Source organism: Corapipo altera, unplaced genomic scaffold (genome assembly GCF_003945725.1).
Source record: "Corapipo altera isolate COAL_440 unplaced genomic scaffold, ASM394572v1 0, whole genome shotgun sequence".
NCBI lineage: Eukaryota > Metazoa > Chordata > Aves > Passeriformes > Pipridae > Corapipo > Corapipo altera.
This window is the reverse complement of record NW_020884872.1, coordinates 32,157,035-32,182,687: the sequence shown is the minus strand read 5'-3', so window position 1 is coordinate 32,182,687 and position 25,653 is coordinate 32,157,035. Positions and strand designations below refer to the sequence as shown.

At 42.1% G+C, this 25,653-nt stretch overlaps 1 protein-coding gene across 1 annotated transcript in view; it reads right to left on the bottom strand.

The window, feature by feature from the left end:
- GABRA5 (gamma-aminobutyric acid type A receptor alpha5 subunit) overlaps positions 1-15,396 on the bottom strand; it is a 53,737-nt gene extending 38,341 nt beyond the window's left edge. The window contains exons 1-5 of the mRNA XM_027642602.1: positions 14,844-15,396; positions 14,254-14,406; positions 6,089-6,210; positions 4,169-4,236; positions 3,837-4,057 (exon numbers count right to left, since the gene is read on the bottom strand). Coding sequence (XP_027498403.1) covers positions 3,837-4,057; positions 4,169-4,236; positions 6,089-6,210; positions 14,254-14,339 — 497 coding nt within the window. The 5' untranslated portion in view covers positions 14,340-14,406; positions 14,844-15,396. The remainder of the gene's footprint in view (positions 1-3,836; positions 4,058-4,168; positions 4,237-6,088; positions 6,211-14,253; positions 14,407-14,843) is intronic.
- Between the last annotated feature and the right edge of the window lie 10,257 nt (positions 15,397-25,653).

Genomic DNA, 25,653 nt, shown 5'->3' with positions numbered 1-25,653 from the left:
GAGCTTAAGAACCCACACATTTTTCATAGAATAATTTTCCTTTAAAAAAAACCCCAAGCAAACAAAACCTGGCTTTCCCAATGGACGTCTCTAAAGCAGTATCGTATCTTCTGGTCAGCTGGTTTTATGATCAATAGTTTTACAGCATAAAATGGTTAGCTTGCTAATCCAAGTCCTTCATGGAAGAGCACGTTTTGGGCTAACATGCATCCAGGACATGTTTACACTTGCACATACAATTTTAATGCCCAGTATTAATGTAAGAAAAAATATTTTCAGCCTAGGTAAACCTGTGTATGCACTACAGCAGAGCAAGCAGCGTGGTTATACTGCCATCAAGTGGATAGGCATCCTACACATTGCTGAATTGTAAATATCTTCCAGGAACAGTGAAGATAACTATTTCAGGGCTGTACTAAAAGTTTTGGAGTTTTTTAACACCATACTGAAAAATATCTGCATTCTCCAGCTGATAAATTATTCGTATGCAAATTACTGGGACAGATTTAACCATAAGCTCTCTCAGGATCTCTGGCAATCTTCAGGCGCCATAATAAGATGGGAAAAATCCGTTTGTACTTTCCTCAGATATGTGACCATGTTCTGTTTAAAATTCCAGATTATATCATATGCCTGGAAGTCCCAGTGGTAGCAAAAGGAGTTTGGAGTCCTTTCAAAGTGATAGTGAGAATGGGGCTCTAAGGAGCACAAGATTTTTCAATATCTACAGCTAATAGAAAATCATTAAAAAATGCCTATGAGCTGCTGGTGAAAAGCTAATTCACAGTCCAAAAGTTTAGCTCTAGTGAGTATGCTTTATTTCACACAATTTTTGGCTTCTCTGCAGCATTTTTTCTGGCATTCTGCAGCAAACTTTATCAAAACTTCTGTCTACAGAATTCCAGTTGCCAATTCCCACTGAGTGAAAAAAATGCAGCTCACTGAAACATGATCGTTCTCTTCTTAGTCTAAAAATGTTGCTTAAATTGCTGTTCAAATTTTTCAGAATAGCTTCATGGAATTAAGGAATTCTATGTTTTTACAATATTTATTTCTCAGATAAGATAAATGAAATATATTTTAAGTTTTTAAAGGGAATTAATCTTATTTTTGCCTCCATTCACAAAGACATTTTCTATACGTATTAGTAAAATATGAACCATATTTTCTAGTGCTTTTTATTCCAGTGCCCTTACTTGAAAAAAGAAATAAAAAAATTAAAAGTGGAGCTGTGGACAATACTCCCCTCTAGGGGCAGAAACAGAATTTGCAATATTTCGTTCAGCAGCGTGTAATTTGTAAATTACATTAGTGAAATAAAACTAATAGGTCCTCCCAAGTGAAAGACAATCAGAATTATTAAGTCATTCCCAGCAGAGACCACTGCTGCTTATGAAATCTGTCTAAAGGACATGTTGTGTTTCTATATTCATGCAGAAGGGTTTTAATGCCATACATATATAGAAGCCCATTTATCAAATTTCCCTAGCAACATACATCCCGTCAACTTCTGACCTAGACAACATATCATCAAATGCAATATGTGCAGAGTACATTTTTCTTTATAAGTAAACATGTGTGTCATGAAAACGTATGTCCTGACAAGTGCTAAAGCTGGAAGTTTGCTCAGCTGATCATACTTGGTATATTTGGAAGTGAAATAGGATGGAAGGTCAGCATCGGCTTGGCTGCTTTCCTCCTCTTCATTCAGGCAGCCAGATGCGAGGTTGCAAAAGCAATTCAGGCATCTCCGTCAATGACAGAGGGTCCAATCCTCCCTGCACATAATACTCCTACGTACAGTCTGGGAAGCTCGCAATTCCTCCTTGGAAACGAAGAGAATGCAGAGCTAACAGAGGGTTGTCTACACATCCACAGATCCTGAGAACTGAGTAAGCCTGATGGTAGCTAGAGGAAAAGGGGCTGAAGCCCCAGTTTGGACTTAGTACCTTCACAGCACACTACCACTGAGACAAGCAGCTCTCCCTCCAAAAAGCCCAGTGTTGCCTATCTTCTCAAGAAAAGCCATCCTAGGAAACTGCTGAGCTGTTACCTTCATCAGGACATGCCAAGGTAGCTTGAAGGGGCTGGCTGCTTGTCACAATCATCTCTGTACAAGTTGGGAGGGGATTCTCAAGCCACCTCCTGGCACAGCATCGTTCATGCTGCTGAAACACCCATCATGAAAATCTACAGCCTCTAAAGGAGCACAGCTCCATGCACATTAGAAAAGCAGGCTCCTGACTCATGTTTAAGCAGACACTCTTTGAAGTTATTACTTGCAATAGCGGAAGGCAAGCTATTTTAAAAGTTTTGTGCTCCATTTCTTATCACATATGCCATAGTTGGTGGAAATTTTATTTCCACACACATGCACATCCACACACAATATTCTAGCAAAATAGCAAAAGCTATGTTGAGCTTTGCCTCAATATCATACATGTGACATCTGACAATAATCTGCCATTTTCACCCAGCAGACATCCATCAGGTTAAAGTCACCCATAAGAACAAGGGCTGGCGATTTTGAAACCTCTGTCAGCTGCTTGTAGAATAATTTATCACCCTCTTCATCCTGGTTGGGTGGTCTATAACAGACTCCCACCAGGATGTCAGCCTTGTTGGTTTTCCCCCTGATTCTGACCCATAAGCACTCAAACTTATCATCACTGACCTCAAGGTCAAGAGACTCTCTAACATACAGAGCCACCCCTCCACCTCTCCTACCTTGCCTATCTCTTCTGAAGAGCTCCAGGTGCCTTTGTACAAAAGCATAATCTCCCTGAGCTTCAACAAATCTTAACCACAGGTCCTGTGAGTGAACTCGAGACTTGCCCTCCCGATGTGCAGCATCGTGTGGTCCCACAGCAGGACACAGCACCAGAAGGAGTTCAGCTCCCCACTTGGCTGGGGTTGCCTACTGAAAACCCCAGCATCTCAGCACCCAGCTTCAGGCTCCTGAGCACTTTACTGGGTCTCAGGCACCACTCTGGGCTTGTATGTGAAAAGCTCTGAATAACAGTTTGTTGTTTGGTAGGTTTTTCCTTTCATCTCTTTTTCAAGTGTTATCCATATAACTATGCTCTTGGAGAAAACCGTGTTGAAGATAGACAGTAGTCTTAATTACTACAGGCTAATTACCTTCAATGAGCAAATTGCCATACAGTGATGTGGGATTTAGCCTGAGAAGAGCTTCACACAGTCCTCTAAAATCACCAATATTATATCTTCTATCTAGGTTATGCAATGAAGTTTGACACGCTCCTCTAATCAGATGAGAAGCATGATCCTGAAGATCTGAGACACCAATATAACGTCTCAGTTTTGTTTTCAGGATAATACTTGCTAAAGCAGCTTCACAGTGCTGCTAGCTTATTTCATTTGTTCCTATGATCATTTTCCTTTTAGTACTATTGGTGAAACAAAAAAAAAAAATAACAAAAGCTCCAAGGGTTCGAGATGTACTCCCCCAGAACAAAGTCTCAGTTTCTGGTCTTGGAGACTGTTCTCCTGCAGTCTGCACTATAGCTGCAAATACAAACAGTAAGAGAGAACAGATCTTCATAAAAAAGCTGAACTGAATCATCAAATCTGTTGAGAATATGCCTTCCATTTAATCAAAGGAAATATTTAAGCACTAGCAGTATTCAGAAGCTACAAATTAATTGGTACTTGTAGGCAGCGATTATGTTCTCCATTTTTCTTGATATTCATGTAAATATGCGTGAAAGATTGGTTGCCCAGTTCTAATAGGAGTGGAGAAAGTGATGTTCCCCACAGGAACTTGCAGGGTTAATTGGGAATCAGAATCAGAAGAAATCAATCCTGGTTATTACCTCATGGTATACAGCAGAGTGCCGTCATCCTCCAGGCGCAGAAGTTTGTTTGGGGTTGTCATGTTGTGAGCAATAGACTTCTTGCCATTGTGGAAGAAAGTGTCTGGGGTCCAAATCTTGCTGGCAAGCAGGTTGTTAAGAGGGAGGCGTTGCATAGGCCCTTTGAATCGCAGCCTTTCATCCTTCCAGCTTTGTCGGAAAAAAACATCAATGGTATACTCCTGGAACAAAGAAACAGTCAAGGTATTGTAGGATCTGAATAGAAGCAATAGTTCCAAAAATTACTTTAGTGAAGTAAATACAACAAAGTTGGCAGCTACATGCTAACTTACCATTTCTGTGTCTGACACAGGACCAAAACTGGTAACGTAGATGTCTGTTTTCACCTGAGTTATTCTCTCTGTAATAAATATGGGGTTTGCATTAGTAATTATTTTAAGATGCAAATACATACTTGTGATGCATTTATCTATGAAAAATTTCTGAATCACTCAAAAATCCCCATAAGCCTGAAATTAAGAGGATGCTTGAGGAGACATTTCATCCCTGATCAAATGCAGGGAGTCCAGACTCTGTTTTTATAATCAGAAGGAAACAAGACTTTTAAGGGTGCAATTCCTCTGACTGACAGGCTTCTACAGATCATAGAAACGCAGAATCATTTGGGTTGAAGGGACCTTAAAGATGTTCTTGTTTGAACTGCCCTGCCATGGGCAGGGACACCTTTGACTAGATCAGGTTGCTCAAAGACCCATCCAGCCTGGCCTTGAATGCTTGAATGATGGAGCATCCACAACTTCTCTGGGCAGCCTGTGCCAGTGCCTCACCACCCTCACAATGAAAATTTCTTCCAAATACTGAATCTATATCTACCCTCTTCCAGTTTAAAATCGTTACACATTTGTCCTATCACTACACTCTCCAATAAAGGGCCCCTCTGCATCTTTCCTCTAAGCTCCTTTAAGCACTTGAAGGCTTTCATAAGGTCTCCCCAGAGTATTCTCTTCTCCAGGCTGAACAACCCCAACTCTCTCAGCCTGTCTTCACAGGAAAGTTGCTCCAGCCCTCCAATCATCTTGGTAACTTTCTCTGTACTCACTCCAAGGGGTCCATGTCCTTCTTATGCTGGGGCCCCAGAACTGGACATGGTACTCACAAAAGCAGAGGAGCAGAATCACCTCCTTCAACCTGCTGGCCACCCTTGTTCTGATGGATCCCACCATGCAATTGGTTTTCTGGGCTGTGAGCACACATTGCCGGCACTTACTCATTTCCTACTATAGGATGAGATGAAGTATATCTTGAAAGGACCTATTCCCCTCTGCTGGCTTGGGTGATCTGCCCAATTTCAGACATCTATATTAGAAATGTCCAAAATTAGGTGAAATTATTTCTGCCCTCAAGTTTCTAAGTCTTTCTGGCATCTTTTCAAATCCGGTACTAATTTAACATAGGGGCAGAAATTTCAGAAGTTCGTTATATAAGATAAGAGCATCGAGCCCTATTTTCAAGCATCTCTGTGTAAAGTGAGATGAGAAGGAGAGAAAGGGATGAAAGCAATGTGTTGGTCTCACAAGAGGAAGGGGTGGGGGTAGCCAGATTAAAAAAGGGCCAGGATGAAACATAACAGATGGTTTACACATGGGTAGAAGATGAGAGAAATCTGGGGGATAGAGAGCTGAAGGAGGGCTCAACAAGGTTAGGATGGCAACCTATTCACATGCTATTCACAACTATTCACATGCTATTCACAACCATTCACATGCTATGGTTTTAAAATAGCTGCTGTAGAGGTTATCAAAGTGACATATCAATACAGATTTTCTGTAGTTGTCTAAAAATGAATGGTTTAGGGATCTGTTTTTGAAAGAGATATGTGTCACCAGCATAATTTTATGCAGGCTGACCAGTAAGGGAACCTTGTAGCAACATGCTAGCATATTGTCTTGCTCATCTTAGGAAGTACCAAAAAGAAAAACCCAAACTGTATCCAATTACAGAAAAAATGTATCACAGATGCTCTCCTAACCCAACCTCAGATGACCTCAGTGACTGAAAGAAGACAACTTTCAGTGATTTTTTTTTTATTGTGGCCCATTTCCTAGGAGACAAATCTACTTTCTGGACTTAGTTTAGCTAATCAAACACAACTCCCTCATCAAGGCCAAGAGCAAGTACCCATCTGAAAGGGCATCACATAGATGATGGTCCCGTATAGCAGGGAACTGGCCACAGCCAATGCGTTATCCTACCTCCCAGTCCTGGGCGCAGTCGGTTGTCGTAGCCGTCCAGCAGACCATCCAAGATCCTGGTGAATATAGTGATGTTATCATTGGTGTCCTCTTTTCCTGACGCTGTTGGCGTTTGTGAGAAGCTATTTTATGCAAATGAAAGAAAACATGTCAAAAGCCATGCTGGTTTCAAGGGGCTTCAGTCTCGAGGGAACTTTGCAATGGAGCAAGGGAGCCACTGAGCCTCTGTCCTCTCCTGCTACTCAAGCTGAGTAACCCAGGGAGCTGCAGTGATTTCATCATTGTTATAAGCAATCCTAAATAGCTCTCCCTGGAGGAGAATCTGAAAAAGGATCCATGCCACGGAGGTACAACCCTGGGGTGCTGGATCAGGGGACACCTGAGCCCTTTGACCCTCAGGTCCCCCATGCTGCCCTGTCCACAATTTCCCAAGTGCTGGCATTTCTCCATCCCCTGGAGGGAGCGAGATCAGCTCAAGGGGCCAGTAAAAGCTGTTACTGGTTTTCACCAGGTTAGCCCTCCATTCTTTAGGAACCATGCCAGCTGACAGTGGAGCTGCATGAGCAGCATGGGTTTGCCCTGGGGATGCACCTTCAAGTCTGCCTGAAGGTACTGTCTCATCTTTAAATGCCAAACAGCTTTTAATTTTCAAAATTTATGTAATTTATTGCCAGAACAAAGGATGAACTCTAACCTTACTTGAGGATAACAAACTCCCACTACATTCAAAAATCCCACTGGGGTACTACTGGGGTATCTGAAAAACATACTGCTGTATAGAAAACACAGTTCTTCACTCCTCCTCTTTCCTTTGCATAAATTAGTTCTCCCTTGTAGTATGCAAATAACAGCACTGTGTAGTGGGCCACATTTCATATCTTTTGGGCCAGATTTGTTTTTAATTTGAACTCTTTTTTATTTCATCATTTTATCCGTGGCTCAGACCTAGGAAGCTGCTCACAGCTCACAGCACAACTAAAACTTGCATTTTTAAATCTGTTTGATTTTCATTTAAGGATGCTTAGGAGAATCCCCTGCCTACTAATGCCTTTGCTTACCTAAAGAATAGACATGGGAGATTATCCATAAGCATGCTTCACCTGCAGAAGCAATGAGCGTTTCTTAAGACGGCAAGTTTCCTCACACTTGGTGCTTATTCAAGATTCAGGCTCTGCTGAAATCACCAACAAATGCTGCAGCTGTGAAAGGGCACATCGGCCCACTAGGAACTATATACTCTGCCTCATGCCCACTGTCAGTAGATAGGAAACGCTTATGCTCCAGCAACCTGACTCGATGCCAGACAGTCATCCGGAGAGAGTAAATAAATAAATAATAAATAAATAAATAAATAGATGAATAAATGAATAAATAATCCATGTTTATTTATTACCAGTCCCCAGGGAAATAAATCAGTAAATAAATAGAGAAGCTCAGAGCATGTCTCTGAACAGCTTGCCTTACAGAATGGTTGAACATATGTGTTTGGCTTACCTAGCAGAACAGGATTCATACAAAGAAAGAAGGGACCTCAACTTGGTTTTACCTGCACAAGGTTTCCACTAACGGGACCTCACTGACATCCATGTAATGGATCTGGAAGTTTTAGTGACAACAGACCTGGCTCAGAACAAGCTGCTCTTGAACACATATTCTCTCACAGACAGGGGGACCCCCAGTCCTTGACAGTTTATGGGCTTCTGCTGAAAACAGAAAGGATTGCAAAGCCTCTCAGAACAGGGGAGTAAGGCCAGGCAGCGGGAGCACAGGTCCAACTCCCTGAAACACCAAAGCCCATGCAAATGCCTGTTTGAGGATGTTCCTTGCGGTCTGAGCGCAGTTGGCACTGCTGCAACCCTAGCAAGATCCACACTGCAGAGCCCAAGGCCATCAAGGATCTCCCCTTCACTGCAGGTGGAGGCATAGCCACAGATCTTGACCGTTTTTCAGGCCATTCATCTCTCCATGGTCAAAAGACCAAATTAGTTCTGTTTTTTATGCTGTGACCACAACCTGCAGTGAGCAACTGAGGCAGAAAAGATCATGGACATGTTTGACTTTAACGAAAAACAGTTAATCCAGCACAGCACACTGATTACATAAACATTAGCCATCCCTGCATGCTGGACCATTCAAGATAAAAGACTGTACACCTTTTTGTCAACTGTAATCAAAGGGATTCACCACATAAAAGTGAATATTTACAAGTAGCAGCCTAACAAACACAAAGGAATTCAAACAGGAGACAGAAGTTACAGCTGTTCTTTACATGCAGCGACCATAACTAAACACTTTGATAAAATCCTAGCACAAACCACAAAAATCCAATATATCTAGAATACTATTTTCAACTTTTCTCATCTATTTTATCTTTTTTTTTTCATAAGAAAGAGATATGCATCATGCTGTCTGCCTGCTACACCATATCAGCGTAGGAACCCATTTTCATTTTCCACTGCGTCTGACAAAGGAGTGGAGAGATCAAACTTCATTTCATTCCTACAAGTTTCATGAGAAGCTGTGACTAGACAAGGGGAGAGCAATCTAAATTAGTGTCTCATTAAGTAAAAATGTAAGGTTAGCAGTCATCTATTCCCTCTGGCTTGCTGACTGGGCCATTCAGCATACATGTAGGTCAGAAACAGCCTCAGCAAGATCAGCCCCCCTCCTCTCTGATAATTAAGAGATATGGAGGAGACTTCCAGGGTGATTAGGAAAGATCCTGGGAGAAAAGGACAGCAGAGGTAAAATGTAGGTGTTGCAATGCGAGATGAGAACAAGGGATGCCAAATGTGGAGCTGGGATTATTGCAAAGATATGGTGCTGGGGGCACAGAACACAAAGGTTCACTCGTTTTTCTGCTCTTGAAAAATCTTGTTATTTTTAGTGCTTATGGCTGAATTCAAAGCCAACTGAACTCAGAGGGAAGATTTCCACTGAACTATTTTTGTGGGGATAGGACAAAATACACAGTTCTCATAACTGCTCCTCTGAATCTAACAAGAGTAATTGATGCTGCTTCTTTCTATCTCAGCTATGTACATCTCTTACAAGAATAGTACACACACCCCATATACTGAAATACTTCTATATCTCCACAAGAAAAGCTAATTAATAGAGGAAAAAGATGGAGAATCAACTACAGTGAAGATTTACAAAAAGTCCGCACTTCTGCTAAACTGCAATCCAAATTTGATTTGGCAGATCGCTTCACCCATAAAAAAGGCACCTGATGCTAAATTTCAGTGAAATGTCAGTATGATGGGAAGCTGCATTTGTAGATAGATTGGTGTTTGCTGTTGTGTAAATGTTACTTTTTCTTTCACAGAAAACTAGTATTTAATTTCTGTTATTGAGATTGCTGGTGAAATGCGTATTTTGGAGTAAGGTCTGAGATTGTCTGTTATGATGCAAGACATTTATAGTACTTGCAAAGTCACATACATACATTAGATACTATATAGCTCTAAGAATAGAGAGAAAACAGGTGCTACCCTTAACTAATTATTTTCACACAGCTAAAGATTTAGTTTTATCAACATATTACTAGGTAAGCACATTATTGCCTCTCTGCAGCAAGAAATGTTTTTATAGCAGAAGTTTTCAGTATGGATAAAAATAAACCTAGAAAAAAACCTTAGGAAAATGCTAAGAAAATTCAGAGATAATTGCATTTAAAGCTCATTATTGAACATAAACTAAATCAACCAGGAATACTTCTCATCACATTTATTTAATATTGCAATTCAGGATAACTGAAAAAATAAGAAGCCACAGAAGGGGCCCATGAGTGTAAAACATAATAACTCTCTAAATATGCTCAGCTACCTCTTCCGATGAGTACATTATTTACCATTTTAAACATTACTGTCATCCAGTCAAAATCTTAACAGGTACTATTCGTAGCTTAGTTGTACTAAGAGGAAAATGCATAGTAGATATTTGATGATTTTTCCCAAAACCTCTTTTAAAAAAAGGGTAAGAAATGCTGAAAAAATAACTGAAGAGTATTTTGCTACTGAAAGATGTAATTTTTTCTCTCTCTCTTAAGAGAAGCATTTCCAATAACTTGCCTTCACAGGATTGCAATTATACCTGAATTTCAGACAAATTAACAATTTGTGGGAAAGACAGTGGAAAATATACTTGCAAACTTTTGGATACTGACACTGGCCATACATCAGAGGAAACAGATTTACTTTTCTAAGTTAGTCTCTTGCTACCCATTTCTTATAGAATCTTGAGATCTAAAAATGTTGATGTTTTGTGAATTTGTGCAACGAAGATTCAATTCTTTCACATGGGATTTAAACAGAGGAGAGGACTGACTAAAATGATGAAGCTTTAATATTATTTTCATATTTTTAAAGAATAATTTAATTTGTTTATTTAGAAAGATCAGTATTTTACTACCTTCTGGGAAGGAGCAATTTGTGAGCAGTGCAATGAAAGCCTGTTTTTTATAGAGTGACATCTTACAGTCCTCACCCCCTTGCAACTTAATGTCCCTTTCAGTGTCCTGAATTTCTTCCAGGGTCATTAAACACCTCTCAGTACTCTCAGCTCTCCAGGTCACTGACCTGTAACTTCACTGGGATGCATTGCATGCCAGGGCTTCTCCTAAACTAAGTACGTGCTGGCTGGCCGGCAGGTACACGCCTGCTATTTGGCCAGCTGGTTGACCAGAGATGCTGAAGCCGTAGCCTGCTGTTCAGCAGTGGGATTGACTGATGGTTGTCTGGCTCCTCCAAGAAGTTCTAGATACCCACTTAGTTTTCCAGTTACTAAAATTGTCTAATGGGTTTAAAAAGGTATCTGGAGATATGGAGAAGGAAAGGAAAACAGAATAAAAAAAATAAACAGACAAGCATGACTGCATAAGATATGATAATTCTTACAAAATTAGTCTTTAAAAATATGAGAAAGAACTCCCAAGCATCCCAAGTACTTGGAAAGGGATATCCCTGCAGAATTAACTGCTTAGGGCTGCAGAGACTAACTTGAAATAACGGTCTAAAGGAGAGGTATGTTCTGCCTAAATAGTAGGATTATGGTCTTAGTGATAAGGGCTGTGAGCTAGAGAAGAAGTATGTGAAACTACAGACACATCATAGACTGAATTCTCAAAGAGTATACAGAGAAATACTGGGTTGGCTACATATAATTGGGATCTTCTGTTCTCTGTGTTTCTACTATTATAAATATTATTAGCAGATGGCAACTAAACTGTGGGTACATGAACAACGTCCGTCCCTGTTGGTTTTGGCTTCCAGACAGATTTCTGAAATTGCATGTCCAAAACAGGACTGTGGATCACCAACGTGTCCCCAGAGATGTGCCCATGGATGGTCTGCGACTTGTGCAATAAGAGCCAGGACACAGTAAGATTGGCCAGCGTGGAGCTGAACACAGGCTACCTTGTCTTACACAGATCTGCGTGCAAACAGCCACCCATGGCTCCAACCCTCATAGGGCTGCCAATACCTGGCCTCCTCGAGAGCCCACAAGGAATCAGTCTCTTGTCTTAGCTGAAAACACTCTTGATGGTTATATTTGACTTTTAGTCATTCTCTAGCCTTATTATTAATGTAAAGTTTCAAGACAATTGTGAACAATCTTGGAATGCTTAAGTAAAATAAGTTGCTAGAACATTATACAACTCAAGGCTGAACTCAAGCAAGCTTGAAAAAGCTTTGACTCATGCTGGACCGTTTCTGCAGATGTAAACTCATAAAACTGTTATACCAACAACAGAGCGAGAGGCGGGGAAGACTTCACATCCTCTTCTCAGTTCATCTACATCTTTGAATTTTAATTAATTCACTGATTTTTCTTTAAATAACTTCTACCAACTCTGTCTACAGTCCTTCTCTACTGCGTATTAGTGTGGATAATTCTCGATAGTCATTACACATTTATGTTAAACATTAATCACAGACTTTCATAGAGATTTCTCAAATAGCCTAGGAGATTGAGATATGTAATTTCTGCTTATTTAACCAGGCATTGTGCATCAAAATCCACCAAGGTGGCTTTGACTATGTCAGCAAAAACTGTATTTATGATTTAATATAAATATGGAATGACTATGGAGAACTGCAGAAAAATTTCTGCTTCATCTCTAATGCCCTCCTGTACTTTGGTTTTTAATTTGTGCTCTTTCAACCAATCACTTTTATCAAGCATATTGCAAAACACACTGCAATATAACAGCACAGTACAAACATGGATGAAGCTAATAAAGAAGAACCTGCTATCAACAGCGTTATCAGTATTAGATTCCTGCAGTTAATACAGCAGCCTACATGTTAATTGTACCGTTCTGTCCTGAAGAGTCAGTCCCAAAGCACTTAGCAAATTACACTCTGAAACTGCTTCTGCCTCTGAAACAGAAGCACTGGAGCATCCTCTGTCTTTTGAGCAGGGTCAAAATTCAGCCCTAAGGCACTGTGTGAATGGTGCAGTGAATTGGAGCTGCTTATCTCTACAGGCCTGGACTAAAATTACTAGATTAGAAATGGGGGGCAAGGAAGGTGGGGGGAACTTATGTGATGATCTCATTTTAGTGCATAGAAGCTTTTTGACTAACTCACAAAAAACAAATGTCCTAGTTTCCTCTAACTGTCCTGTTTTGATTATCTGCCAGGTTACACGTTATACTGATTCCTACCTGGGACCTTCATTCAGTATTTTCTTTGGAGTCGAAAGGGACAGCTAAACCCTCTGGGTTTTGGGTTGTTTTTAAGTTTGGATTTATTTTTTTTTTCTACAGCCTTACCTATCTATTCTTCTGTTAGAGAAGAAACACAGTTAAAAGACCCCCTCATACCAAGCAGGTCATGCTCAACTATTGCAATGTGCTGCCTTCTGCAGGGACGATGAACAGTCAAGAAGGACTTAAGGTTATAGTCATCAAGATTTTCTTATTTTGAAAATACTTTGTCAAATTACAACAATGTAAAGACAAGTTTAAAACCACTCCAACACTATCTATGCCCTCTTCATTTCTATCACAAAGTCCTGGGAGAGTTTTCTCTTAGACCACAGTGAAAGCAGGATCAAGTTTTCTCAAGGTGGATAAATGAGCGTACAACTCTTTGCATCCTTTGTAGAGTGCAGTCCTATAATTGTTCCTATAAACCACTGTGGTCACAGGCTTCCGTCTGTGTACACAGGACATGTGCTGGAGACCAGGGTAAGTTTTGCTTACAGTGTGGACAGTCATCACTCGGTTTGGTCTTACTCCTAGTTCCAATCTGGAACAAGTCACTTTGCTTGAAATCAGAAACTGATTTGCATCTCCATTTTGTGTCTTCTTATAGCAAGGAACTGATGGGTGTGCTTGTGAATCAGAATGTTGGGAGGATTCATTTTTCTTCTGGTGAAATCATAAATAATTGTTCTCCTCCACAAAGAAGAATCAACCTACGTTTCCTGAGCACTTGCAAAACGCTTTTTCCAGATTCCATTGCATAGCTCAATTTTGGAAAGTTCTTAATATCTCTGCGTATAGGAAAAACATATAAATAGAGGGTTTCTGACATTATTTTTCATTTTCTAAGAGCTATAGTTGCAGTATTTTTTTGATACAGCTTTCAGAATATCACTGTCAGGGAAGTACCCAAAGCAAAAATAAGAAAACAGGATTCCTTGCTATATGCTTCAGGGAAACACAATTTCTAATTATTCTAACAAGTTTCAAACTCAAACATCCTTCTGAACAGTCACTACCTTAGCTTAATCACCAGGAAAGCCTGTACCAGCTAGTAGCATGCACCGAGTTCTACTGTTGCAGTCTTGCACTACTGCCTATAACCTGCATCCATCAGGCAAGAGGGAAGGTGCAAGATCCTTGCATCACAGATACAGAAGCAGGGAGCACCACAACCCCTGGCTGTGCTAAGCCCAGGTCAGAGCACTCAGCATCTGTAGGCCTGGTCTGTGCCCTTTGTGCCCTCCAAGCCTTCCCGCAACAGCATGAAGAACTGACACGAGAGTAAACCCGAACAGGAGAGTAAATCACTCCCTTCCCCCTGACAACAGCACATTAAGATGAAATGCAAAGCCCGGTTGTTTTGTTCAGCTGCTCCACACCACACAGAGACATGGTTTTTCATTTACTTAAAAAACCCACAGCAAAAATTCAAACACAATTGGCAACTCACCCAAAGTGGCTGGCTAAACTCATGGAAACGCAGAAGAGGAAGAAGTTTTTGATCATGATAAAGTCAGAGACCATCCCATTGTCCATTCCAGAGGAGAAAAGGAATGCAGGTGGTTGCTTTGGTGAAGGTGCAGCTGTTCACTTTGTTCTTACGCTGCAACAATACAAAAAAATTTGAAAACTATTGCACGGACAAAAAGCGGGATAGCTGACTTCAGCTAACACCGCATCTTCTGCTGTCTGCGTTTCTCACAAACTTATCTAGGCTTATGTAAACATCAGCTGTTTATGTAAAGTTGTATGTCTTCAAGGACATGTTTTACCTTCTGCTGACAGCAAACTGCAAAACAGGAAAAATTCTTTGTGGCCCAGTTTTCCCTTATATTCATCTGTTGTATAAGTAACTAAAGAAAAAGCCACCATTTTCCAAATGCCAATTTCAACCCTTTACCTATTTCAACAACTTCCACATGCCTGCAAACCCAGGGCTGTGTGCAGCCTCCGCATCCTTTGCTTCCATCGCAATTTTTTCCCATTAAATACCCGGTTTCCCTTTCCAAAATCCCAGTTGAAATGCCAAGAAACACCTACTGCTTCTTGGAATTCATGCTGCTGATGCACAGCTTAGCAAAAGGAGGGTGGGTTGCTGGGGGTGGGGGGAGAGGGTAAAAAGTGACCTTCCCCTCAAAGGCACATAAACCTCACGCTAGCATGAAGAATGACAGTAATGTAGCTGCTCCAGTGAATGCCGCTTTCTGGATACCTGCCTCAGCGACCAGATCACCAATTTCAGCATTGTGCACTAACGTTTTCCTCTGTGCCCTATTAAAAACAAAACAAACAAAAAAAAAACCAAACAAAAAAACCACAAAACCACAACAACCCGCCTCCCCAAATAAACACCAAAACAAAGCCCAAACACACAAACAAAGGAAACACTGAAAACCCAACAAAAAACCCAAAACAGACCCCAAAAATACACCCTGAGGGGAATTGGCTGGATTTTCCACCTGAACCCTGTGCCCCCGCGCTATATCGCTCAACAACTTACTCTCCCACCCCGCCGACAAGGCAAGACACCCGAACCAAAAGCCGTCCCCCGGGGCTCCCGCCGCCCGGCCCGCGCTGCCCCGCAGCGGGTCCCCTATCTGTGCGCCGCTCCCTACCGGGCACTGCGGGGCTGCCGCTCCCCTCTGAGCGCCCGCAGCCCTGGCCCGCCCGCACCTGTCCGGGGACCGCCGCTCACTCGCCGCCGCCGCCGCCCGGGCACTGCGCCCCGGGGCGCCGCGCACCGCTCCGCAGGGCTCCGCAGATGGGGACACCTGCCCGCCCGCCCCGCCGCCCCTTTCCCTCTTCCCTCCCCAGCGCCCGCGAGGCCCTGGGGCTCGCCCCCGCCCCTCCCGCCGGCCGAAGTTTCCCGCGGCCATGTGCGCGGCGGTGTCCGCCCGGGGGTCCGCGGCCGGGGCTCCCCGCCGCCCTCCGTCCGCCCGGCCGGGCGCGGGAGCCCGGCGCTTACCAGCCGCCGGCGGGGGGACGAGGGCGAGGGGGCGGTGTTTGCCTGAAAGTTGCGGAGCGACAGCGGGAGCGGGAGCGGCGACGCTGCCTCCCGGCCGCTGGCAAGCGCGGTCCCGCCGCAGCGCCGCGCCCGCGCCACCCCCGCGCCGAGACCGCGGCCGGGAGCGCGGGGAGGTGTGCGGGGCGCGCCCGACCCTCGGGGACCCAGGCGGGGACCTCCTGGGAACAGGCCGCTCCCGGAGCCGTCGCAGCCCCGGGAGGCTTCAGCGGCTCCCTGGGCTCCCCACGCCGAACTCCCGGGAGCAGGTCCCACCGAGCGTCCCACGGGCCTGGGTCCCGGGCGAGTCCGGCCGGCACCGACCGTTCTCGGGGAGCGGGAGCCCCTGCCACAGCCCAGCCCTGCCGGTGTCCTGTACCTTGGGGCAGGGGCACCCCCCACGCCGGAGGCTTGCCGGTGCATATGCTCCTTACACCACACATGTATAATCGTACTTACATATACACACACCCGTACATACCCAGATCTGTATCTATACTCCTCTTCTGTAGCAGATGGACCTGACCAAAACCATCATAGCTCTTAAATGCTGAAGTGGGATTTTCTATCCACAACATAAACTCTCTTTGTACATCCTCATTATTAGACATCCATGGTTTGTATCAGCATTAAAAATTCCAGGAGACTTGCAGTAACTTCGAGGTTTCCTTGTGATTGTGTGTGCTGCTATTCCAGAAAAATAGATGCACTGCTTCACAGCCTCAATAATGGGAGCTTTACACTTGCTACATGTTCGTCACATATATAATGTACTCCTTGCAGGTGCCTTTCGAGCTATGTGAAAGATGAAATGGGTGTTGTATGATGTTGTATGATGAAATGAGCCCCAGTTCCCGGGGATTCCTTGGGATGCATGCAATATTTCGCAGCGTGCACATATTACACGTGATAATATATGATTTCAATATATACTGCTGTGATCATACTTTGAAATAACACTGCAAACTTGGTTATTAAGTTACCAGATCTAACGAGGTAGTGCCTGTCTTTAAGGGAACATTATGGATGAATGAAGCATTTGTCTTTTCTCTATATCCATAAAAAAGGCCTATGAATTTAATCCCTCCACCAAAATCAATATTGATTCTGTAGCTCATTGCCACAGAGGGTGCTGCTGTATATGTACCTAGTCCATGGTATGCACTGTCTAAGTTGAAAATAGGTCCTTAGGAATTTCAGTTTACATTTTTTCCCACCTAACAAAACTAGAAATGTAGCCCCAGGGAGAATTTCTGTGTAAATAAGGAATAATTTTTCTAGTATCAATTGAGTAGCATTTTCTCAGGCAGTTCTTTGTCATTCCCCTCTCCAATATTCCCTTGAGACTTACCAGGGTTTGGACTAGATGATCTTTAAAGGTCCCATCCAACCCAAACCAGTTTATGGTTCTATGGCTCTATATGTGGTGCTTAGCTGTGTTCAAGTTTTACAGCAATTATTTATGATCTTAAATGCAGAGCCAATGACATACGTTGTTCCTCGTTGTTCCTTGGTGACTTCAATAAATATGAAGTTGTGAATGAATGTTGCTATCAGAACAGCTTTCTGGATGCTTAAAAATATCTGAGTAAAGTAGTATGAAGCGCCAGTAGTTTCTCATGATAATGTTCTTGCCTAGGAGCATTTAAATCACATTTTCTACAGTGCTTTCATTTCTGGTACAAACTATTTATATCTCCATATAGGTGATGCTGTAAAAATATGTGAGCTTTAAATAATTTTACAAAAGCGAGACATAGGAATATAATCCTAGACGTTTGTGCAAATGGTCAAGAGCTGTGTGCTCTGGCCTCTTGCTCCAGCTCCCCAGTGAGCAGAAGTGTGCCTCGGTTCCTCTGACTAGTTCCATCTTCTCCACGAAGCCATATGCTGCAGATCTGCTTCTCAACAGCAAAGGCAGGAAGCGCTTAGGAATCGGGGGAGCAGAACAGCAAGAAAACGTAAAAGGAAAGCTTAAAGAAAAGAAAAGAATGATAGAATCACAGAACATTTTGTGTTGGAAAGGAATCTTAGAGATCACCTAGTTCCACCCCCCTGCCATGGGCAACAACGCCACTAAAACGCCTTACTCGGCGAAGGGGCGAGCTGAGGAGTGCGGGTGTCACGCAATCCGGTGCCGCCCACGCCGCGCCGAGCCCACCTGCTCCTCCCGCCGTGTCACTGTCACTGCGGTGGGCGACCTCAGCCAAGGGCTGCTGTTCGGGCCACCGCCGCCGGAGGGCAGCACAGCTCCACACAAGCGGCCGGGGACCGCGCGGGGGGCTTGGGGAGCCGGGCAGCGCCCGGGGTGTCACGTACCGGGATGCTCAGACACTGATCGCGTAGGTTTTCGGGCTGGATCCCGGCAGGACGGTGGCTTTGGTCTGTGATAGCAGTTATTGCCAGCAATAGAGAGATGGCTACTTTGAAGGCAACGGTATTGTACATGTCTTCCGCTTCTTCAGGCACTCCTTTCTGACTCACACTCCCCCTGTTTGTAACCCTTATCCTCCTTGTCACATTTGAAAGGATATGTTGAATTTAGTATGTAAAACAATTACTTTTTATTGGGGTCAGGGAAATGCTTTGGTTGGTTGGTTGATTGTTCTCTGTGCTGGTGTTTAGCAACAGCCGGCACGGCCGTTCCATACTGTGATTTTCCTTCAGATTTGGTAGAAATTTTGTGTGGTCCCTCTCTGACATTTCTCCTCCCTACTTCATTAAGTAGTGTTGCTTATTTGTAGGGACGAATGTATTTGAGCTAGATCATTCTCTACACGGTACTGAAACAATAGTGCAGGCAAATTGGGCTGTGATTTTTACTGTGGTACACACCTGGGAGCTCACTGGGAAATGCACACCAACCCCTAACACTGACACTCTGTTAGAAAATGGCTTGTTTTGCCAGCAGCCAAAGGCGTCTCTGTAATTAATCAAGTCATTCCTTCTTCCAAGAGAGCTACAGAAAACTCACGAAGGTGTCAGAATTGAGCCAAGTAGGCTCTTCAGAGATATTCTCTTTTACCAAAACAATTCACTTCTGACATCTAGGTGGAGAGGACTGCCTGTTATCTTGAAATCTTCAGCCTTTGGCCTCCTAGCTAAGACTCCACAAAAGGCAGCACTTGGAATAGTGACTTTGGTGATACAAATCCTTTTCCAATAGAGAGCAGTCTGAATTCATCAGTCATTGAAGGAATCCCTAATCATCAGCTAATACTGACTCAGTCACTCTCAACATAGAAACTGGATCTGAACAAAAGGTGAAAGTCTTGTTTTCACTCCTTTCTTTAACAGTGTCTGTAAAAACCACAGTCAAGAGGCTTTTACTCAGCCCTGGTGAGTGCTGGGTCCAGCTTTGGGCTCCCCAGTATGAGAGAGGCACAGACACAGTGGAAAAAGGACTAAGAAGATTATTTAAGGACTGGAGCACCTCTTCTATGAGGAGAGGCAGAGAGAGCTGGGACTGTTCAGCCAGGAAAAGAAGATGCTCGGGGGGGGAAACTTATCTGTGTGTATTAATACCTGAAGGCAGAGGGCTGAAGAAGAGGGAGACAGACTCTGCTTAGTGATACCCACTAACAGTATGTAAGTCTTATGAGGAGCAGCTGAGGAAGCTGGGGTTGTTTAGCCTGGAGAAAAGGAGGCTCAGGGGAGACCTTATCACTCTCTACAGTTACCTGCGGGCAGATGGGGGTTGGTCTCTTCTCCCAGGCAAAAAGTGACAGGGTGAGAGGTTCAGGTTGGACATCAGGAATAATTTCTACATAGAAAGAGTTGTTAAGCATTGGAACAGGTTGCCCAGGGAAGTGGGGGAGTCACTATCCCTGGAGGTGTTCAAGAAATGACAGGATGTGGCACTTAATGTCATGGTCTAGTTGTGATCAGTCAAAGGTTGGACTTGATATCTTGAAGGTCTTTTCCAACCTAAGTGATTCTGTGAATCTGTGACAGGGCAAGGTACAGTGGGCACAAGTTAAAAAACATGACATTCCATCTGAACACGAGAAAACACATTTTTATTTTGAGAGCGGTCAAACACAGGAACAGGTTGCCCAAAGATGTTGTGAAGTCTCTGTCTGTGGAGACAAAACCTGAAGGTAAATGATCCTGGGAAACCCACTGTAACTGACCCTGCTTGAGCAGGATGTGGGCCTGGCTAATCTCCAGAGGTGCCTCAACCATCCTGTGATCCTGGAAGCTATGAAAACTGTGTCAACCTGTGAAACTCTCTGTTACTTTCCCCAAACTATTTCCCAATTGTATCTGATAGTGAAATGATACAAACAACCTTGCTAATGTGAGAAGTAATAAAGTCGGATAGACTTTGAGGCATCTGGTGTATTTCTGAATGATAAAGAGGGATATCGATAGCCCTTTTTCCCTTCATGTATGCCCACTCTGTAATGCCATGGACACCACAAAACATGACCAGTGCACTGCATTTCACTTGCCTGATGGGCCATGCTGCAGATAGAGCTGCTTTTTGGACCTGGTGTTTTGATGGTTTGTTCTGTGCACCCCAGTGGCAATAGGGAGCTACTTAACTGAGTTTCATGAAGGGTGGCTTGGGGTAGCGTAACACTGGGATGGATTGCTCAGAGATGGTTCCTTTTAGTGTGACACAGAAGACATCAGTAGCACCACTGGGAGTGAAAGGCGGGTGACTGTCTGCTCTGTTCCAGCAAAATTCTAGCTGGTTGTGAAAAGCGACACCTTTAACAAGTGACACTGATGCTTCTGCATGCTATTTGTTGTGATACCCAAATCTACAGGTTCAAAGGTCTTAAAAACTTCATCTGATGCTAATCCTGAGCGGGTTGCTTTTTGCATGCATTCAGTTTAGAAATGAATGAAAGGCTACATTTTGTCTTAGGCAGTTCATCCTGTCTGTTATGGGCAATCTCCAGTCCATTTGCACATATTAGACTAACAGCTGAGAGAATATTCAAGGTGTGCCTGAATACTGTTGTCATGGATTTATAGAATGCTCTAAGTTTTAGTGTTTCTGAAAACCACTCTAGGCACCTTACAGAGGTCCCTACTCCAAGATTAGAGCCCTGGGTGCTGGAAGCCCTATTTCTCAGAAGTGGCTGGCAGGAAATATAAATTACTTTCTATCTCTATTGGATACTTTGCCCCACTAGATTGGAGAAATGATTCCTAGATATACCTCTCCCACTCAAAGGAGTGGAGAACATTTCCAACATTTTTTAGTCCCTTGTAATGTTTTAATGCTCTAACCCTTGGATTAGAGCATTAAAGCAAAGGTTGTCTCTTGCCTAAAGTGACATCCGTGTTTGTCTGCACCCATATAAAGGGGTTCCATCTTTTTCCCCAAACTCACTTCATTGTCTAAGTCCTTAAAATTCCCTTCTCCCTTACCAATTCTCTCCTCCCTACAGGTTAACCCAGCTGGTCCAGATTTACACAGTTTAAATTCCACCTGTGTGGCTGAGATGAGTGTAAGTGTTGAAAGCCTAGCACTGGTCAATGAATAGCACCTGGCCAGGGCCAATGGTGGGGCCCATCAGACTTTGCACTGCCCTTGCAGCACCTTTGCAGGGAAATACTGCACACAGGCAGGTTTTGACAGTTCACTCATATCAGTTCAACTTGTCAGTGAGATAGCCCTTTTTTCCTCTGCCTTGGAAAAAAGAATTTCCTCCACACCAGTGAATAGCAATGTGAAGTCAGAGCATGGGGTCAAACTTGGTTACAAATGTTTTTCCCATGGAAGAATTGTGGTTTTATTCATATTCTTGCTAGGTTCAGATGTGAAATCTGCTCCATGTTCCTACAGTCTACCAAAGTCTGCCCTTCAGATACAAACCACAAAAGCCAAAGGGATTTGAAATGCATCCTGAACTGCTAGTTCACAGTCTTAGATTCAGGAGGTGAAAGGGTCTACCTAACAATAGTCCCTCTTGAATCACACAGTCCACAAATTTTTGTAGCAGTATAAGCTGTGACTTTCTGGTTTGCTTTCCTCTTGTTTTGTAAGGATACATGCTGGGTTTTTCTGCGTATTCATAAACTACAGCAAGTCACCTCCTCTGTGAGTATTATATCCCATGAACAAGGGCCTGCTGTTATCTCACCTTAAATATGCTCCTGGTTTCTTCTTTTGTTGGCACAGTATTTTTAGCAGAAATAAGACTGTGGATGAGTGAGATTGGCATTGCAAGTAGATGGAGATTTGAAATAAGAGTGTCACTAATCAATGTTCATAACATGATGTTATTTTAGATTTGTTGTCCTTTATCAACAAATTGATTTGATGGACCTATACATAGTGGATACAGGTGTGAAATTCACACTTTACCCACCTCTGAGCTGGACCAATTATAGGTTTCCTGCTTTGCAACCATAGACATTGTCCTAATAATATGGGAATTACAGTGCAAATAGGTGTACTTAAACTTCTTCACAGGCCTAGCGAGAAGCAGCCGTATTCAAAAGACAAAGTTAGCAAACAGAAGCATATTTTGTCTTCTCAGTCTGTGTGCTTTACTCAGCAGCAGTATTGTATCCTGACGTTCCCAAGTGATTGCCTCTGGATCTTCCAGCTGAATTTAACTTTTAGACATGAAATATATAAACCATACTTTTTTTTGCATAGAAAGAGACAATAATATAAAGGATGAATAAGTGTTCTCTAAACATGTAAAATACTTGTAACTAATGTGTTCAAGTAGATTATATGAAACATTGGTGATACATGCTTGTGTCTAAAACCTTTTAGTTTTCTTGTGTAAGCTTGAGGGGTTTTTGTACACACAAGTGAGCATCAACTCAGAAAACTTCTGAATCAGAATTTTATGATCCCATTATGTATAAAATACTTTTGATTAATTTATTCAAAATGGTTAAATTTATGGGTTCGTATTTTAGCTAGTTATAGTAGCAGTTATATCTATATTTGAAAAATAATGGGACATTACAGTAGCATTTTATATAATCTTTAAGGTCTCAGTTTTCCTGTCTGGTGATTTGGGTGCATCTTTGCTGTATGGCACTGCATGGTGCACTCCTTGTGAGGATAGAGCACATCTTTAATGATACAGACGAGCAAAACCCCATCTAAGTAAGAAAGAACTTTGTGGAGAATGTCTACAATAATTCAACTTCATACATATGACCTTAATCAGGCTTAAACTAGAGCATATGAGTTATGCAACAATATTCAAGGCTTTATGCATACGCTACTGTACATGTAATTCCCCATAACAGGAAGGAGATAACAAATCTTGCAAGGAACAACACAGAAAGTCATTGAACTAAGAGGGAAGGATCAATTTTGATAAATTCTTTATTAAGTATATATTCAAATATTCATAATGGATGGAAGGTGAATTTACTAATGGACAATATAGGATTATACTAAACTAATGTACTAAGTGATGTTAAGGACAGAGTATTTGAAGTTTAGAAATTGGTTAAATACAGACAAGAGGTACCAAAATCTATTTGACGTTTGGAGTACATCTCTGAATTTTATTCTACATACACATGTATGTATACCTTTCCCTCTCTCATATTTAGGTTATAAGCTCTACACATTTATGCATATTCATACATGTATGTACATATCAAGCCTACCTGCGAATTGGTTTTTGGCTATGTAAATTCTAAGATACGATTTGGTTAGTATGTTTTAAGTTGTTGTGATGAACTCAGTTCTTTTTTGGCTGCTATAGTTTCCGTATTTATTTCATTTCCCTGTATTGTTTATATGTGTGCTGGGCTACTGACAGAACTCATTATTTCTGCTTCTGATCAATATAGGTAACTGTCAAAGATGCCAAAAAATATTAATATCCACTTCCGTAAAATTTCACATAAGCCTTCCAGTCACCCTGTAACGATTCATTATAAAAATTAGCTGCTGCTACAGAAAAATACATTAATGTATACCATTTGGAAATCTGTAGACACAACGTACATTTATTTTAGGATTTGCAATGTGCTGATTTTCAGGCTGAATTTATTGGCAAGGGTTAGGTGGGAATAAATGTTCTCAGCAGTTCCGAATCCCATTAAATGTGACTTCTGTTGTATAGATTCAAGTGATATAATCAATAAAATTCCAAGAAAAATGAAATTTTAAATTGTTTTATCTAGAATTAGCTTTTGCAGAAATTGAACCGAGCTACTAAAAAAAAAAAAAAAAAAAAGGAAAAGGAAATAACCTGACAGTGCCTTGTTTTGAAAAATATATTGATGGAGATTTCAAAATGATCTATATATAACACTACAGGATATTAAATATTAATGATTGAACTATAGCAACCATTATAATATACTACACCAATGCAGGTGATGCCAGTCCTACAGCTTTGTAGGAAAAGGTTTTGTCAGTTCCAGTGCAGTACAATTCAGACAGATAAAAATAGTAACATATATATTTGAGTCAATAAACCAGATTTTCATGCAGTATAAATTGGCCAAGTGAAGGGCAGCAAAACTACACCCATGCATCAGCCAAGGTTATGCCTGGAGTGTGACCCAGCAATTATGATTAAGTCAATGAGAGTTTGTTTGAATCTGAAGAATGAGATTTGTCAGAAATATTAAATAGGCGCATTTTTTTTTCATTTTAGTAGAAATTTATTCAATGAAAAATGCAAGTGGCTTGCTCACAAAACCACTGCAGAGCAGGCTCAAATTTGCCAATTTGTATTAGTCAGTGGAAAAAAAGTAGACTCAAACGCTAAAGTTAATGAGCATGTTTGTTTCAATATTTCTAAAAATGTTAGTAGGATGGAAGAGGAGGATACAGTTGCAGAAAGAATTGAGAATAGCTGTGAGGAGTCATGCTCAACCCATGCTTCGGACTTTCCCTTGGGCTGTGAAAAAGTCAAATTAACTCTTTGCTATGGGCAGTCATTTTCTATTTGGCCATAGGGAATTTTTTATGGATTTTCCTTGTTCTCTCCTCATAAACTGTTCTGCTTATAAAGATGAGTGAGTGTTCAGCATATTTATGCTGAATGTAGCAGATCCACGTTCATTCCTGGATGCAGAGTGGTTTTTTTCACTACTTGTGCTGTAGCTTTTGAAGGAAGCAAACAGGCAAATGAACTGGGGGGACAAGGCAACACATTGTCCAGGTCTCCTGGCGGCACATTTATTGTGTCTGATCCTCCTTTAAAGTCCACAGCAACTCTATTGGCTGCATATTTTTGAGAAACAAGACTCCTTGCGTAAGTAAGAGAAGCTGGATTCATCACCCTGCCTTTCACCTTTAGTGACTGAAAACTAGTTTCAAGTTTGGGGTCATATATTTTGAATGGATCAGGCTGCTGGTCAATTATTTACAAGAAACTTTACCTGTTTGTCTAAACAGATCACTTGTGGATGCAAGGAGCTAACACCTGTATTAATTTTAGCAGACAAAGAGTGGGAATGATCAATAAACATAGCATCTCAGTTGCACAGAAGAGGATCAAAAGAATAGCTTCAAAGAGAAAACAGTGACTTAAATAAAATATGACCACTAGAAGGATTGCAGTTTGATCTACTGGTGTTATCCCAGTTTACTAAAAAGAAAAAAAATGAGAGCCATCAAATGTTAGTCAGATGCTTTTCGCGTAGAGAATGCTGGAGCAGAATCCTGGGTATGTCCAAGACAGCAGGAGGGAATGAGTTTCAGATGAAGAATCCAAGAAAAGAGACATAAAGCCTGACAGTTTTCCACTCCTACTGCATTTCATTATTAAGTGCCATTCTGTTGAAATCAGATTATGGTGCTTTTATCACAGCTTTTTGAGTTCCGGTATCTACACCACAGAAAAGTAAATTACACACCCTGGAACCACCAGCACGCCGCTAGCTAAGGTATCACCC